The sequence below is a fragment of the Rhincodon typus genome, chromosome 19, assembly GCF_021869965.1.
Source record: "Rhincodon typus isolate 14 chromosome 19, sRhiTyp1.1, whole genome shotgun sequence".
In the NCBI taxonomy this organism is placed as follows: domain Eukaryota; kingdom Metazoa; phylum Chordata; class Chondrichthyes; order Orectolobiformes; family Rhincodontidae; genus Rhincodon; species Rhincodon typus.
The window spans coordinates 11,578,710-11,597,103 of record NC_063350.1 but is presented as its reverse complement, the minus strand read 5'-3'; the positions used below and the strand labels follow the sequence as shown (position 1 = coordinate 11,597,103).

At 43.0% G+C, this 18,394-nt stretch overlaps 1 protein-coding gene across 2 annotated transcripts in view; it reads left to right on the top strand.

The window, feature by feature from the left end:
- The first annotated feature begins 116 nt into the window (after positions 1-116).
- The window catches only part of LOC109917455 (solute carrier family 13 member 3-like), a 34,995-nt gene continuing 16,717 nt past the window's right edge, over positions 117-18,394 (top strand). The window contains exons 1-7 of one of the 2 annotated variants that reach the window (XM_048608266.1): positions 117-175; positions 2,844-3,029; positions 5,596-5,721; positions 9,535-9,627; positions 11,731-11,835; positions 14,894-14,991; positions 16,909-17,021. In XM_048608266.1, the coding sequence (XP_048464223.1) occupies positions 150-175; positions 2,844-3,029; positions 5,596-5,721; positions 9,535-9,627; positions 11,731-11,835; positions 14,894-14,991; positions 16,909-17,021 (747 nt within the window). In that variant the 5' untranslated portion in view covers positions 117-149. Of the gene's footprint in view, positions 176-2,840; positions 3,030-5,595; positions 5,722-9,534; positions 9,628-11,730; positions 11,836-14,893; positions 14,992-16,908; positions 17,022-18,394 lie in introns of both variants that reach the window. The other variant, XM_048608265.1, reaches the window with a different exon arrangement.

The following is an 18,394-nucleotide window of genomic DNA, read 5'->3' as shown; positions in this document are numbered from 1 at the left end:
TGTTATCTCTGACTCCAGCATCGGCAGTTCTTACTGTCTCTGTATTATATTCATATCTGCTTTATATAATTGAATAAAATAGAATTTATATAATGTCTCTTTCTGTTTCTTCTTCAGATAATACTTCAAAAGAGTCATTACCTAATGAGATGTCATGTTTTATCAGTGATGACAGGTACAATATAAAATTATCATATATAAAACAGAAGTGGAGGTTGAACACATTCTTGAGAGGAGTGTTAGGTGAAACGTATTCCACTTATCCTAAAAACAGAAATGTCTTTCAATGGGCCTTAAATCTCTTCAGTACAAAAAAAAGTTTGCTTCAGTCTGCTTTAGCCTTTTGTGTGCAAGAACAAGATATGTTGCTCCACCAGAGTAAGTGTAAGGAGCTATTAGACTGCTTCACTCATATTTCTGGTGAGAAATTGCACTCTGTGATATTAATGTACGAACACTTTAAATAGGCTAATTAAATAATTTTGTACACTCTTTAATGTGGATTGACAGGTTTATTTGAAGAAAAAGTACACAAATTTGTTCTAACATTCTACTGAAGAAATGTCTAATTGTAGCCAGAGAATTCTGCCTTTTCTCAACTGCCAGATGCATTTCATTGTACGTGGCCCATTGCTAAATAAAGACAACAGTTGATTCTTCCACTCTGAGCTCTGAATTCATGAACTATATCACCACTCACTCAGATGGTTTCCTTTGAGCCTAAGCTCCCTTACACTGCAGGACATTTCCTGCACAATTCTTCCAGCCACAAAGACACATTGCTGCTTAACTACACATTAATAAGGCTTTTTAACCAATTCCGGTATTTTCATCTTCACAACTCTGCTCAGACAGCTAGTCCAAATGCAGTTTATTCTCTATGCAAACACAAATGTCCTTATTTCAGCAAAACTTTGCATTAGCTCATTGACTCAAAGAAAAAATTTGGGAGAAAGAGTTTGCCAGTTGGTCCATTGAGCCAACTGTGCCATTCAACATGATCCTGGATGATCCTCTATCTCAATGCCACAATCCCGTGCTCCCCCCATGCTCCCCGACATGTTTAGCTTCTATACATTTATATATTTTTTTAAAACATATTCAGTGACTTGACCTCCACAGTATTCTGTAGTAGAGAATTCCACAGGTTCACCACCTTCTGAGTGAAGACATTTCTCTTCATAGAATTATAGAATCCCTACAGTGCAGAAAGAGGCCATTTGGCCATTAAGTCTGCACTGATCCTCCAAAGACCATCCCAACCAGACCCAGACTGAACTGACCAACCCTATCCCAGCAGGCCCACATTTCCCATGGCTAATCTACCTAGTGTGCACATCCCTGGATACTATGGACAATTTAGCATGGCCACCGACCTAACCTGCACATTTTTGGACTCAGTCTAAAACAGCCTACCACGTATCCTGAGACTGTGTCCCCTTGTTCTGGACCCCACAGCCATGGACCACCATCTCTACATCCAGTGTGTCCATTCCTGTTGGAATTTTATACATTTCAATGAGAACCCCTCTCATTCTTCTAATCTCTAGCAAACACAGGTCCACTTGACCCGAACTCTCCTCAGACAGCAAACCTGCTATCCCAGGAATCAGTCTGGTGGACCTTCACTGCACTCCCTCTATGGCAAGTATATCTTTCCTTAGGTAACTGCACATAATACTCCAGGAGTGGTCCCTATAGCGCTGCAGTACGACTTCCTTGCTCCTGCACTCAAAACCTCTTACAATTAAGGCCAACACACCATTCGCCTTCCTAACTGCTGCTGCACTTGCATTCTTGCTTTCAATATAAGGGCACCCACGTCCCTTTGTACGTTAACCTTTCTCAATCTATCACTATTTAAATAATACTCTGCCATTCTGTTTTTCCTACTGAAATGGACAATGTCACATTTATCCATGTTCTATTGCATTTGCCATGTATTTGCCACCTCACTCAAATTGTTTAACTTATCTAAATCGCCTTGAATCCTCCTTATGTCCTCCTCACTACTCACTCCAACCTAGTTTGTGTTGTCATCAAACTTAAAAATATTATACTTGATGAAATTAATCATTTATCTTTTTCTTATACTGTTGCTTACTGTATCCCCATGCACAAAATAAGATCTAATACCTCGCTTTCCAGGCCAAAAGGTTATGTTACTCTAATCTTTCCTCATAACTAAGTTGAGGGATCTACACTTTGCAATGAGTGAGGAACTCTTTCCTTTCTTGGTGACCAGAATTGGACACAGTAGTTAAGGTTCAGTCTGAGCAGAGACCTATACAGTGTCATCGTAATGATGTATGACCTGCAGTCTATACTCTACGACCAGTAATAATCCAATTTGTTGTCATCCTCTGGACAAGCTTTTTAAAAAAACTCAACACATTAACATTCCTTACTGCCTCCTGTTTTGCCATTGACTTCCTATTGCTTACTTTCATCCTGTGCTGTTAACTCTCAACAGAAAATATTTTACCTTCTAATGCCGTACTAATATTCTGAAGCTCTCCTATTAACTAGTTCAGTGTTGAACTTTTAGCTTTAAACTGCTGTTTATTTTATTACTTTTAACTTGTGTAAAGTCACGCCAAAACTCTTTTTAATTTCTAGTGCTGTTTGACTTTGCATTGTCCAATTGGTATTTGAGTGACTATAACTTTTATTGACCACGCCTAGATTTTTGATACATTCATTGAAAGATAGGAATGATATTGCCCCAGCCAACAATGTATCTTAATCAACCGTTTGCAACTCTAGGAATTATTATTTGACCATCTAGTGTGTTAACTATAGTCACTATCTGATGCTAATCATTTGTTTTCCTACCCCAGCAGTAGCCATCCACAGAAGTTGGAGACTGAAGCTAACTTTACAACGGGCCAACAGAGGAAGGAGAAGGAAAACCAGAAGAGATTGTGGAAGGGCTTCCTTGTCTGTATACCTTACGCTGCAAGTATCGGAGGCACGGCCACATTGACTGGGACAGCACCAAACCTGCTCCTACTTGGGCAGCTGAAAACGTAAAATAATCATAAGGAACTTCTGATTTTTAAATGTCACTTTCTCAGAGAGAAGCTGCTGGGATGGTTGACAAGAGAACTGCAATCATTGACTTGCTGAAGTAGGGCATGCTCATCCAAGACCAGGGGACAGAAAGCCCCATGTTACATCTAAATTGTGTCATGCTTACCCTGGGAATTCTGCTGGTTGAGGAGGCCTTGTGGTGCTGTGGAAGCCTCCCTACCTGTGGGCCGAAACCCCAGATTTGAGTCCCATGCTAAGACTCGGCTGTGTTTGGTGTATTTGTGAGGTGGCCAAACAGGTTTAATTATCACAGAATTGTTATGATTCAGCCTAGCATATCAAAGATTAAGATATCTTTTCTAAGTAAAAGAAAACAATTTATACTCCAATCCAGTCCCCTTATCAAGAGAACCACTAGGTAGTACATCGGAAATGGGACCCATCACACCCCCTAGAACTGGCAATTTTTGTTGTAATTTATTACCTGTGGCTCTGCCTGTAAATCCTTCCAATATAACTGATGGCAGCAAACAAGAGAGTTTCCTGGTCATCCAGCCTGCAAAAGGCAATAGCAAAACCACTGCAGTACTTTCACCAATCTAATGGAATCTGTGGTCCTACTCTCAGAAGCAAGCAGCATAGAAAAAGATAGACATTTGCGAGATGTAGGAAATGGAGAAATAAAATGATCCATTCCCTGGCACTAGAATTTGTCTTTAGTATTTTGCAAACAAATGGAAATGTCATATGTCGGTAAAGTAACATGCACTTCAATGGCCAGCTGGGCCGTACAGATCATAAAGATGCCTGATCTTAGTTTTCAACCAGGATTATGTTAAGTGGTCTCTCTTTGAGAAATAATAGCGAGGCTTCAGTTGATCAGTCCATTAGATAGGGGAAATTGGCCAGGGAATGTAACTCATTATTGTTATCCTGTAGCTTTGGGATCATGACTGAGAATGTCAAATATTAAAGTACTTCCTAAAAAAAACAAATACTTCAGTGCAGTCCCTTTAATAAGAGAGCCACTCCAAGACACATTGGAATTGGAACCCAATACCTTCCCCAGTATTGGCAATGTCGGCTCCAATATATGAACTCTGCTCTAGGCTGACACCCTAGTTGCCTCTGAGGCACTGACTAGCATTAGCACAAATAGTTCACTTTGCCTAGTCTCGCCTATTTACTTAAGCTTTTCCCATCCCTTCACCTACTGAGCATCCTTCCCATTTATAACACTGTCACCAACCTCTCCTTCACTATTAAATAGACAGCTTCATCAAAAACTGCAGTGGGGCAAATGACTTCCTTCTTTGTTGTGTTATTCTATGATTCTGTGAACCCTTCTGAACTATTCACAAAAGTCCTCCTTTGCTCTTTACTCTGCTATCACTCACATCACCATTAACCACTCAGTCACTCTTATCTCTCTTCAACTTACTTCTCTCAAGGATAGAGAGAGACACCTCATCCTTTAGGCTATTTCCAACCTAACCTTCATTCCTAACATTTTCTTTCAAATATATTTTGGATATTTTCAACATTCAATTAGTCATTTTTTACAAAATTAAATCAAACTATGATGAGGAAATACAATCAATTTCTATTTCTATCAGTGTTTCTCTAACTCTCTTTTTCTCCTCCTCTCTATCGAACATAGGTATCAGAAAATAAAATCTCAACGGGATTGAAAATCTACAGGCCTTGATCCTGGTGTTTATACTGGAAGGCACCTAGTAACCCCAGTGGCGTTTGTAGGGTCAGTGAGCAGGAAATGCCAAAATAAATGCATCTCCAGTGTTTTGAAGTCTTGCGGTGAGATGGTAGTATTCCTACCACTGGGCCAGAACCTCTGAGTTTGAGTCCAACATGAGGACGTGTTGGCCATGCAAGGTGTCTGTAACGTGGTGAATCAAGTTAGTTGTCAGTCTGATTGGCAGACATTAAGAGCAGGAGAGTCACCTTGTCAGCTATCCTGCAGATGGCAATGACAAACCACTTCAGTATTTGACTCATAAGGTGGGGACCAAACCATCCATTGGAATTCATTTCAATGGACTCCATACACTGAGAAACGTGATGTTCATGGTTAGATGGTGGTTGTGTTGAGGGCAGTGTGGAGTCTGCAGATAGTGTAATCACACACTAAACAAAGAAAAAATAGCCAGCAAGTGACTGAAGTAATAGTCAAATCATAGGAAATGGGAAGTATCAAAATTACAAGATAGTAGCTGATAGACTCATCTGTGGTCTGTAATATTACAGTTTATGTTTGAATTGTGTTGGCTGTTGCTCCATAACACACAATATAAGAGATCCACAGCAGTGGATGATAATGAAAACAATTGAGGATTTTCTGGTGTATAGGCTTGAGCATAAACACCAAGATAGACCATTTGGGCAATACAGTTTGTTTCTGACCAGTAGATTCTCTGTGGTTCTGTGCTCCTAAGTTTCACAGAGACGTTTGAATTTGCAGTACGGTCCTGAAAATCCACACTTGGTGCCACACAACATCCAGTAGAATTAAGAGTATGGTTTTCTTTTCTTGCTTTCTTTCAGATATTTCCCTGGTTGCAACATGGTGAACTTTGCATCCTGGTTTATGTTTTGCTGTCCTGTAGCAATCCTGTTCCTGTTTGCTGGTTGGCTGTGGATTGCTTTCCTATACGGAGGGCTCAATCCAAGGTATGAGAAATGGAAAAGAAATTGCGCGCAATTCCAAGCTGAAATCTACCTTGTGCATTTTTGGGTTTCATCTTTGTCCTGTCAATTCTGCCATTCTTCCCTGAACTGTGGGTGGAATTTTCCATTTCGAAGTTATGTCTTGTCTGCCAATGCCTAGGACAAGATATCTCATGCGTTTCTCAGCTGATTACCTATGCAAGTGGAATCATGTGGTGAGTGAGGTGGAAGTTCTCGCCATTGGTGGGATCTTTTTGGGATCAAACGTTCTGGCACCATATTGAAAGGCCAGCTATAACTATAACTTCAGATTTTACTCAGGCAGGACTTGCATTCCCCAGTGAACTACAATCCTGTCCAACACTGCTGCTGAGTCTTCAGTGCTTCAGTTATCTTGCCAGCATCGTGGAGGCTACAAAGTTAAAATAAATTAACAAAGAATAGAACTGTGATAAAACCAGTTATTCAATTCCACGTCCTTAAATGCACGAATTATAGAGGTCTGTGAGAAGTTCTGCACACTGCTGCAGGTCAGAAACCCCTCCACGGGCAGTGGTGGCCATCTGCAGGAGCCTGCCGGGAGGTCTAGGGTTGATTCAGGGGCATTTGGGGCTAGTCAGAAGGGACCTCTTCTGTCTAGGTGACTGCACTAGGAGGCCGTCCCATCAGTCACATCCAGCCTAGGCACAGATTGTAACATGGGTCAGCAGGGCCTCTGGCCTCCATAGAAGGGTTAGCAATCAGTGCACCAAGAAATTGAGGGTAAGTGACTTCATTTTCTCTTTGCTACCTCAGCACTCACAGGGGCATTATTTGATGCAGTTACACGAGGCCTTGGTGAGGCCACATCTTGAGTATTGTGTGCAGTTTTGGTCTCCTACTCTGAGGAAGGATGTTCTTGCTATTGAGGGAGTCCAGTGAAGGTTCATCAGATGGAATCCTGGGATAACAGGACTCACATATGAAGAAAGACTGGATCGACTGGAATTTAGAAGAATGAGGGGGGATCTCATTGAAATGTATGAAATCCTCATGGGACTGGCCAGGCTAGATGCGGGAAGAATGTTCCCGATGTTGGTGATGTCAAGAACTAGGGGTCGCAGTCTAAGAATAAGGGGCAAGCCATTCAGGACTGAGCTGAGGAAGAATTTCTTCACTCAGAGAGTCCTGAACCTGTGGAATTCTCTACCACAGAAAGCTATTGGGGCAAGTTCATTAGATATATTCAAGGTGGCCCTTGCGGCTGAAGGGATCAAGGGGTATGGGGAGGGGGCGGGAGTGGGATGCTGAGATTGCACTATCAGCCATGATCTTACTGAATGGTGGTGCAGGCTCGAAGGGCTGAATGGCCTACTCTGGCACCTACTTTCAATGGTTTTATGCTTACGCCACTATTGGAATCTCACAAATGGTCATAGCCTGCAAGCATCAGTGTGACAGGCATCCTAGCTACCTGAAGGCCCATAGCCACCACATCCACTCAAACGTTTCCTGCCCACTGTGGTTCCAACTCACTCAGAGGGTGTGGCTCTCTATCTCGCCTGGTCATGCATGCTCAGTTCCTGCGCCCGTTCTCATCACGCTCCTTCTACCTTTTTATCTCATTGTGGGAAAAACCATGGCCAGTCCAAGACAAGCCAGATCTAAAGATCCTCATTCCCTTTAAAGAGAGTGTTGTTGAGCTAGTTTGGGAAGATCGGACTGTCGTTATGGTGATGAGGAGGCACCAATGAACCAGCAATGTTACATGCTGCTCCTCTACGACAAACAGATTGCTCTGCACAAGTTATCCTGAAGCCTCACTGACTCACTCTTTCCCTTCACTATGCAAAGGCTCCGCCCAGCACCATGCGCCCCTCTGCATCAACAGCACCTTTCAGGGTGAAGCCTGTGAACTGTCGGGGGATGTACTGGAAAAATGTTCACCTGCACCCTCCACCAGCTCAGAAACAGTCACCTCAGCGGGTACTTTGCTGGATTAGACTCGGGAGCACATCACATGCCCACAGCTGGTGGAGGAAGAAGTGCCCAAAGTCTCTGACACTCAAAGAACTGACCAGGCAGCTACTCAGTCCCATGTGGAAGACGTACCTCTGGACTTGGCCATAAGTCACATGGTCAACCTGCAGCAAGAAGAAAAGGAACATCAGGCAGGGATGGTAGGCTGGAGCAAATGATGGAGGAGTCTGTCCACATTCTCACTACTGTAATGGCTCCAGCAACGGAGCAACTGGGCTGCCTCCATATAGAGGATGCTTTGGAGATTCAGGTCCTGCAGAATGCATAATAGCTGCTGATATGTTTCATACCTGCTCTTCATCACTCTAGCCATGGGTGCTCACCAGCATTGGAAAGGCAATAGGGGGATGAAGCACCTCATTTTCCGATCACTCACCATTTGTGGGCTCGGAGGGAACGAAAGATGTCCAAACCTGTTTTTTTTAAATAGTGTTAAATAGGCAACATCTCACCTGTTGCCTGAGAGACAGCCTGCCCAGTATCCAGTTCCATTGATTTCATTAGAACCAAATATTGAATGGGGTTCTCCCATTTGTAAAAGGAACAAGAATGAGAGGTCTTAGACTTAATGTGATGTGCAAAGGAAGCAAGGGTGACGTGAAAGAGAAAAAAAAACTTTTTCACATTGCAAATAATCCGGGTATGGAATGCACTGCCTGTGTTGCAGGCAGGTTCAAATGAGGTATTCAAGAGGGCTTTCAATGACTATTTGGATAGAAATAGTGTACAAAGGTATGGGGAAAAAGCAGGAAACTGGCACTTGGTGATGAAGCTTATTTGGAGAGCTGGTACAGGCACAATGGGCCCAATGGCCTTCTTCTGTACTGCAACAATTCTGTGATTACAGACAGCGACTGAAGTAGTAATACCCACTTTGAACTATTGTCCAGAATTAATTTCTGCTCAAGACATGGTGGACAAGTTACAGCCTCTTATGCTTATCTTTATAATACCTTTATTCATTAAAACATAGAGGGTACAGAGTGCGTGGATGTGCTTGTGTGTGTAAATAACACATATAAAAATCAGATAGTACGTATCTCAATGAAGTCATCAGAGTCATCAATGATGTCAGTGATTCCCATTATTGCTGTTCCATGTGAAGATGGGATATGCTAGTTTAAAATAGACATTCTATGTAATTTTTTTAAAGTTGTGAGTGCTTCTGGCAAGCCCATTGCTTACTGCCTATCCCTCATTGCTCTGGACAAAATAGTGGTGAGCTACCTGCTTGAATCCAATGATGGCTTGCTAGGTCAGTTCCAAGGGCAGGCAGGGATTGACTACATTGCTGTGGGTCTGGAGTCACATATTGGCCAGACGGGATAAGGATAGTAGATCTATCTTCCTAAAGGGCGTTAGTAAACCAGATGGGATCAGAATTTGGTGTCTATGAACGTGCATATATTCGGCCTTTCAGTGGAGTTTTATTTAATCATGAATTCTTGAATAACAGGACAGAATATTGTGGATGGTGGTAAACTGAAATAAAAGAAAAATTTTTCTGGAAAAATTAATCAGTCGACACTATTGCTGTCTCCACAGCTGCAACCTGATCTGCTAAGCTTTTCCAGCACTTTATTTATTATTGATAACTTATAGATTGTTCATCTGCAGCTCTGCCTTATCCTATTGTTTTGCACAGAACTGCCAAGATCTCCCATTGTTGAATGTGTAAACACAATGTACACAACCAAACAATGAGCACAATGATAAGATACTGTGAGGCAAAGTTTCATTGAAACTTCTTTGGATACGTTGCGATGATAATTTGAGAGTTTCTTTTTCAATGTTAAGGTCATGGACTCGGAAGAAAGCCAACAACACTGAGTCTCAAGCCAGGGTGAGAGCTAGAATAAAGAATGATTATAAAAATCTGGGACCATTAACGTAAGTATAGACGACTGTGGTGTTTTGCACTGCATTGTCTGGCAGAGTATTTGTTCCCTATTCACCCCAACCCCCTGAAAACCATGCAGAAGATGAAGCATATATTAAACAGCATGTTGATACTGCCTATGTTTAGTGTGTTTTCTGATTTATAATCAGCAGCTTAAGTTCCAAATGCGTTAGCATGTAACACAGGTGAGGGCTTCTGAGGTAGTGCAGCATGCCTCTATCTCTGAGCCAGAAGCCATGGGTTTGCGTCCCAAGTTAAAACTGAGTGGGCAGCTTCACTCAGTGTGATCATAATGTGGCCAAATAGATTGATTACCAGTCTGAAATGCTGGAAAAACTCAGCAGGTCAGGTCAGGTTCCGTTCTTATCGTGTACCTCTGGCAGACAGTAAGAACAGAAGTTTCCTCGTCAGCCACAACCATGTAGCTGGTCTCCCCATGTTAAAAGGTGCAAGCTCTTGCTGTGGGCCGTAGCCAGAACCCTGCTTGTTTTGAGGGATTGCTAGAGAGCAAGAGACAAAACAGATGCATTAATGTTTTAGCAAATGACCCGCTTGCACTGCGCAAAATGATATCACTCCAGTTCAATGATCAGTTACTGTGAACTCGACTGGTTACATTCCTAAGGCTCACATTTTTCACTCTTTGTTTTCTTTTACACCAAATACAAAGAGGTAGACTAACCACATGGGAATAAAATGAGATGAGACATTAAGCCACAGGTTCCATCTGCTCACTCAGGCGAATGCAGAAGATTGCAAGGCTTTGCTTTTAGACACAAACTGGGGAGTTCTCCCCTATGTGCAGGCAAAATATTTCATCTCCTAACTAACAACATTGAAAACAGATTATAGAACCTGGGGCTTTCCCAAACTGCGTGTCATGATCTGCAACTGGTCAAACCTCTAGAGTTACGAACTCTGGTGTAGTAATGTCAGAGCTCCAAAAAGTGCTGGTAACCATGAGGTTCCTTTAAATCTTGCAGTTTTTTAAACAATGAGTGCTACCTAACTGCCCAATTTGGCCTGGATCCTGTCCTGAAAATTGTAACATGAAGATATGTTTCACTTTAAAAATCATCTGCATTAAACAGCTTTCACTCCCAGCTACTCTCTCGGGTGACACACCCCTCCCCTATCCTCAGCCCTTAAAGGCATTCCTTTTCCCCAGTGTTGTCATAAACATCCCCACCACCCACACCACCGCGCCCCCCCGCGCGTTTCCTGTCCTCCTCTCACAGGCTCCCCCACCAATCACATTGATGCTATTTCCCCTACACCCATTTTCACAAGCATTTACCCCCCAAACGATCTCCCCGCCTCTCATCTCATAGACGTTTGCCCTTCACAACAGGTATTCCCAATCCATCATTGCTCTCACAGACAATTCCAACACCGCCCCACCCACTTCACTGCTCTCACAGGCTGTTCTCCTCTCAATCTGTCCCAGGAGGTGTTGGCAATGTTTGAGCACCAAAATTAGACTATTTTTTTCTTTATTCACTCACAGGATGAGGGTGTCACTGGCTAGGCAGCATTTATTGCCCGTCCCTAATTGCCCAGAGGGCAATTCAGAGTCAACCACATTGCTGAGGGCCTAGAGTCACATGTAGGTCAGACCAGGTAAAGATGGCAGTTTCCTTCCCTAAAGGACATTAGTGAACCAGATGGGATTTTCCCCCAACAATTGGCAATGGATTCACAGTCATCATTAGATTCTTAATTCCAGATATTTTATTGAACTCAAATTCCACCATCTGCCGTGGCAGGATTTGAACCCAGGTCCCCAGAACACTGTCTAGGTCTTTGGATTAACAGTCCAGCGCTAATACCAGTAGGCCATCACCTCCCCTTTCCTACCTTTTTCAAATCACAATGGGAGAAAGTTTGGGAAGCACAGATCTAGTCATTTCACTCGTTGTTGTCTGTAGGAGTTTGCTGTGCACCATTAGCTGCTGTGTTTCCTGCATTACAACCATGACTAGCCATGAAACATATATAATTGTCAGTAATTTACTTTGGAATATCTTCCAAAATAGAAGAAGCCCAGGAAAAGTGCTAAATGCAAGTTTTTCTTTCTTTTAATGATCTTGCAGGTTTGCAGAATGCGCTGTTTTGGTTTTCTTTGCCTTCTTCGTGGCTCTGCTTCTCACAAGAGATCCAAAATTCATCCCTGGATGGGCCAGTATTTTCCCAAAAGGGTGAGACACATTTGTGAATTTGTGCTTGTGACCTGTTCAAGTAGAAACATTTGGAAAGTTACATGTGAGGTAGCAAAGAGTGGAAAGGATTGGAGACCAAATAAAATTAATGAGAATAATTAGATGATTAAAAATAGGAATCTGTACTTTAAGGAGATGCAATGCAACACCAGTCAATCTTTCACCTCCTGGGACTTAAATGTTCCCTCAGTCTGCTCACTATAAGCTTCTGGTGAGTTTGGGCGCATTCTGTTCAGTTCCTCAATGATCCACCACTTTAAGATACAAAACTCATCCCAAACTAGAAATTTGATGTACAGAGCTAAGTAGATGTCTCATATGGGAAACAGAGAAATGTCTCCATGAGATTATTTTGGGGCTATTGTTGGACAAGAGTGGAGGAAACTTCACATCTCAACTAACTATTTGGGAATGCTAGCAGTGAGTAAAAATGTTCTAGTTTCCATTATTAAAACCCTCATCTAATGAATACAGACAGAGGGAAAGAAGAAGGTTCTGAACAGGGCTGAGGGAATCCAAAATGATCTAATGTTGGTAGCAATAGATGTCTGTTGGTCCTTTTGTGAATATGTTCAGGAGAAATATTAATGATAAATAATCAGGCAAAGGCAAATACGTTACACAGATTAGTTATCATTAAAAGGAAACACAAAGTTAAAGCATTGTGTCTTCTACTCATCAGGACAAGGAAGTAAGAAACCAAACTTTGGAAAAAGCCCTGATTTATACAGCATGAGAACAGTGGGCTGATTGATGGGGGCAAAGGTGGCACTGAGATGCAGCAGGAGCAATTAACTTATCAAAATCAGATCTCATACCAGGCAACCACACTCTGTCAGGGTGTTGCCATGGGAAAGGAACGGAGATTAGCAGCCTCCACAGCCCAATTCCCAATTCCAAAGGTGCACATTTGCGAATTCATTTTACGTACATAAGGCAGGGTCCTGTGTGTTAACAAACATAGCTTCCAGCTCGTGCAAGTGCATCACGCTGTGGGTCTGACTGATAAGCTTGAATTGGTTTCTGGTACAATTTTTAGCACATTCTAGATTATTTTGTAAATTTTAGCCAAGCCTCGACTCATATAAAAAGTTGAACGTGGTGTTTTGAGGTTTGCAAGCACAGGCTGGAATGGAATATCAGGAAATGTGTATTGAATCTAGATTAAGAAACTTCTGGATGATGTAATGGAAAAAAAAATGTTAGGTTAGTAATCTGAAAGGATCATATCGAATGAGATGAAAAGCATTTCTTTAAGCAAATCTGTTATATATTCTCCCCGTGTCTGTGTGGGTTTCCTCCGGGTGCTCCGGTTTCCTCCCACAGTCCAAAGATGTGCAGGTTAGGTGGATTGGCCATGCTAAATTGCCCATAATGTTCAAGGATGTGTGGATAAAGTGGGTTATAGAGGGATGGGTTTGGGTGGGAGATAGTAGGAACTGCAGATGCTGGAGAATCCGAGACAACAAGGTGCAGGGCTGGATGAACACAGCAGGCCAAGCAGCATCATAGGAGCAGAAAGGCTGACGTTTTGGGCCTAGACCCTTCATCAGAAAAGGGGGAGGGGAAGGGGGTTCTGAAATAAATAGGGAGAGAGTGGGAGGCGGATAGAAGAAGGATAGAGGAGAAGATAGGTGGAGAGGAAACAAACAGGTCGAAGAGCCGGGGATGGAGCCAGTAAAGGTGAATGTAGCTGGGGAGTTAGGGAGGGGATAGGTCAGTCCAGGGAGGACAGACAGGTCAAGAGGGCGGGATGAGGTTAGTCGGTAGGAGATGGGGGTGTGACTTGAGGTGGGAGGAGGGGATAGGTGGGAGGAAGAACAGGTTAGGGAGGCGGGGATGAGCTGGACTGGTTTTGGGATGCGGTAGTGGGAGGGGAGATTTTGAAGCTTGTGAAATCCACATTGATACCATTGGGCTGCAGGGTTCCCAAGCGGAATATGAGTTGCTGTTCCTGCAACCTTCGGGTGGCATCGTTGTGGCACTGCAGGAGGCCCAGGATGGACATGTCGTCTGAGGAATGGGAGGGGGAGTTGAAATGGTTTGCGACTGGAAGGTGCCGTTGTTTATTGCGAACCGAGCGTAGGTGTTCTGCAAAGCGGTCCCCGAGTCTCCGCTTGGTTTCCCCGATGTAGAGGAAGCCACAACGGGTACAGCGGATGCAGTATACCACATTGGCAGATGTGCAGGTGAACATCTGCTTGATGTGGAAAGTCTTCTTGGGGCCTGGGATGGGGGTGAGGGAGGAGGTATGGGGCCTGCAGCCCAATGGTATCAATGTGGATTTCACAAGCTTCAAAATCTCCCCTCCCACTACCGCATCCCAAAACCAGTCCAGCTCGTCCCCGCCTCCCTAACCTGTTCTTCCTCCCACCTATCCCCTCCTCCCACCTCAAGCCGCACCCCCATCTCCTACCTACTAACCTCATCCTGCCCCCTTGACCTGTCCGTCCTCCCTGAACCTATCCCCTCCCTAACTCCCCACCTACACTCACCTTTACTGGCCCCATCCCCGCCTCTTCGACCTGTTTGTTTCCTCTCCACCTATCCTCTCCTCTATCCCTCTTCTATCCGCCTCCCACTCTCTCCCTATTTATTTCAGAACCCCCTTCCCCTCCCCCTTTTCTGATGAAGGGTCTAGGCCCGAAACGTCAGCCTTTCTGCTCCTATGATGCTGCTTGGCCTGCTGTGTTCATCCAGCCCTGCACCTTGTTGTCATGGGTTTGGGTGGGTGCACCGAGGGTCGGTGTGGACATGTTGGGCCGAAGGGCCTGTTTCCACACTGTAGGGATTCTATTCTATTCTATTCTATATGCTGATGTGAATTTCAGATGGGCAAACTTCAAATGGAGGGGTTTCATTGTCTCTGCTTTAATATGCTATGAAATTGGATCTGAGTTATAGTGACATATTCACCTCATTAAAAAGAAGACCTGAACACAAGAGTGCGGAGTAACTCCACTCCTCATCCACAGAAGGTGATCATCATTAATTCAGCCCACTTTTTGTTTATTTATCCTAAAACACTCTTTTTCAGATATGTGTCAGATGCAGTGACTGGAATGACATTTGTTCTTGTGTTATGCTTCTTTCCATCTCAAAAGCCTTCATTGAAGTGGTGGTTTGATCCGAAAGGTATGTGAATCAGTTTAACTAGTTTAATGAGTTTGACGGTCAGAATCTTTGTCCCAGAGTTGACATGTCTACTACTAGGGGACTTAACATGAGAGCGGGTAAGTATAAAGGAGATGTGAGGGGCAAGTTTTTTACACAGGGAGTGGCAGGAGTCTGGGACACGCTGCCAGGGGTGGTGGAGGCAAATATGTTCGAGGCATTTAAGTGACTTTTAGATAAGCACATGAATATGCAAGAAATGGTGCAATGTAGACTAAGGGCAGGTAAAGGGATAATTTGGCATCATGTTCAGCACAACATTGTGGGCCGAAGGGCCCATTCCTGTGCTGTACTGTTCTATGTTCTGTATTCTAACTAAACAATGGATGGCAAAGGGAGCTGTAATGGGACTAGAGTCAGGATGTCAGTAAAAGTAAGATGTTTAAAAAGCTGTGTATATGGAAAAGGAATTGTTAGAGTAACGTAATTACTAATAAATCTAACATAAGAGGACATTTCTTTTCCCAGAGGTGGCTAGAATGATAATTAGCTACCATTGAAGCAAGTGAGATAAATGGTTCACGTTCTTTCAAAGTGAAATTGAACAGGTACGTGAGAGAAAAGGAGATTAAAAAAATGTTGAAAGGCTGAGCTGAGGTAAATGGAACAGGAGAAGATCCCTGTAGATTATATACACCAGCAAAGATTGGTTGGGCTGAATGGCCTGTTTCTGTACTGTATATTCTTTGTCATATATTAAGAAAGGTTAACTGTTCAACAACACTGTGTGGAACAGCAGGGATAGAGAGTAACTGTGGATGCGAAAGTCACAATCCCAGTGATTTTTGCCAACATCAGGTCTACGAGTGCTGAGCTTATCTGAGCCTGTGAGGTCAGTTGGAGGGCTGGTAGACACATTGACTCTTATGTGTTCATCTCCTTTGCCTACTGGCCACCAGAGACCAGAATTTCCAGAGATTGCCTACAAGCCTGGGTGGCGGGGTGGAATGTCAGGCACCCTCTCCCCGCATAAGTTCACCCCGGCCCCTTTAATCAAGAAGCAACATTTACTAGTCTTTTGGGCACCCACCCATTTTCACTCCCACCCCTCACAAACCTGAGGAGATACATCCAGAGTCTAGCTTGTTAGATGGAAGAACGTGGAGCTTGAAAGAAAACTATTTGGTCAGCAGAGCCTTCTTGGGTTTTTTTGTTATTCTTTGACTAAATGTAGGTGTTGCTGGTTGGGCTGGGATTTGTTGCCCATTCCTGAATTGTCCTTGAGAAGTTGATATTGAGCTTCCTTCTTGAATCATTGCAATCCCTCTGATATACATACACCCTCAGTGCTGTAACAGAAGGTGTTCCAGCTTTTTTCACACAGCTGGACAGGTACATGAGAGTGAAAGAAACCACAATGTTGTGTAGCTTGAAGGACAACTTGCAGTTATGCAGTATGCATGGGGAGACACACAATACAATCAGGTTTATAGTTTGTTTGGATCAAATTCAATTTAATCAGCAACGCTTTCAGAGAAGACTATACTAGCAAATTCACTATTTGTTAACAAAACTGCAGTAACTGTTTACTTGTATTATCAAGAACAAAGTTATTCATTAAAATGGCCGATCTGTCACATTGTCTAAAGGAGTAAAACATTCACATTTCTCTAAATGCTGAATCATTTTCCCACTTGAAACTTTACCAATTTTACTGTTAAGGTTAAGCATATAGGAGCAGGCGAGACCATTCTATCCTTCAAAGCTACTCTATCATTTTGCAAGATCACAGTTGAGTGACAATCATTCATCAAGACTGTTTCTTAATGACATTATGATCACAGACTTTCTTTCCCAAACTTGGTATTCAATTGGCTTTGGAAATAACTGGACCTGTATCTCACTTAAACCTTTATTTCTCTTTTCTTTCTTTTCCAGCCTCAGGAAAAATGAACCCACCACTGCTAAACTGGAAGAAAATTCAGAAAGATTTACCTTGGAATGTGGTCCTACTACTCGGAGGAGGATTTGCAATAGCAAAAGGGTGTGAGGTATTTCTTCACAAATGCACTTGACATTTTACTTAAGATATATGTTTAAAAAGAAAACCTAACATCAATTTTACTGATTGGTATATAAAACCTTAATTTCCTCAGTGGTTGTTTCACTTATTGGAAATTTGAATTTTTGCCTCAAGTTCCAAAAATAGATTTTTCACTTTGACTCTCATTTGTGTGTTAGTTTCAGAGTTTCCTGATCAAACAGAGTGATAGCCTTTCCCGATCTTCGCACAGTATCTTTGGCTGAAGAGTGTCAAAATCCCAACAAAATGATATAACCAGCTTTGAGCCATTTTTCAAAAAACCTCCATTAAAAGTATGATGATTCATAGAATCCCTACAGTGTGGAAGCAGGCCATTTGGCCCATACTGAGCCCCTGAAGAGCATCCTCCCCACCCTATAATCTACATAGACTGCACATCCCTAGACACTATGGGCAATTTAGCAATGGCCAATCCATCTAACCTGCACATCTTTGGACAATGGGAAGAAACCCACACAGACAAAGGGAGAATGTGCAAACTCCACACAGACAGTCACCTAAGAGTGGGATTGAACACAGGTCCCTGGCTATGTGATGCAGCAGTGCTAACCACTGAGCCAGCACACCAATGATGTACAATATCACAGTACTCTGACATCATGCTATTGAGACTCTAAGAATAGTGGAGTGGAAGAATTGTACTGGAGAGCTATAATCAGAAACCTGCATGTTACTGTGTAAATACAGAGTTCATTAAGTGACCTATTGAGAGCCAGACTATAGTTACTTTTGGATAAGGTAAAGCCAGAGATTCAGTAGACTCTGAGTTGGGACAGTCTAATTCAAGAAAGTTGACTCAAGAATGTGAGAACGATATCCAACATCCAGACCCCAAGATAAGCAGAATCTATGAGTATAGAACAATGCAGGATTATGTCATAGTTGAGCTGTGTAAAGGTAATATAGTTAAGCACATGAAGCAAAACAGGGAAGAAGGTTCTATGGTAGGGAATAGAGGAAGAAGGATGAGAGGAGATTTATAAGAAACGTGAACACTGGCATAGAATGTATGGATTATATGACCTGCTTCCATGTTGACCAATCATACATTGACATGAGAGATAGTAGGAACTGCAGATGCTGGAGAATCCGAGACAACAAGGTGCAGGGCTGGATGAACACAGCAGGCCAAGCAGCATCATAGGAGCAGAGAGGCTGACGTTTCGGGCCTAGACCCTTCATCAGAAAAGGGGGAGGGGAAGGGGGTTTTGAAATAAATAGGGAGAGAGTTGGAGGCGGATAGAAGAGGGATAGAGGAGAGGATAGGTGGAGAGGAAACAAACAGGTCGAAGAGGCGGGGATGGGGCCAGGAAAGGTGAG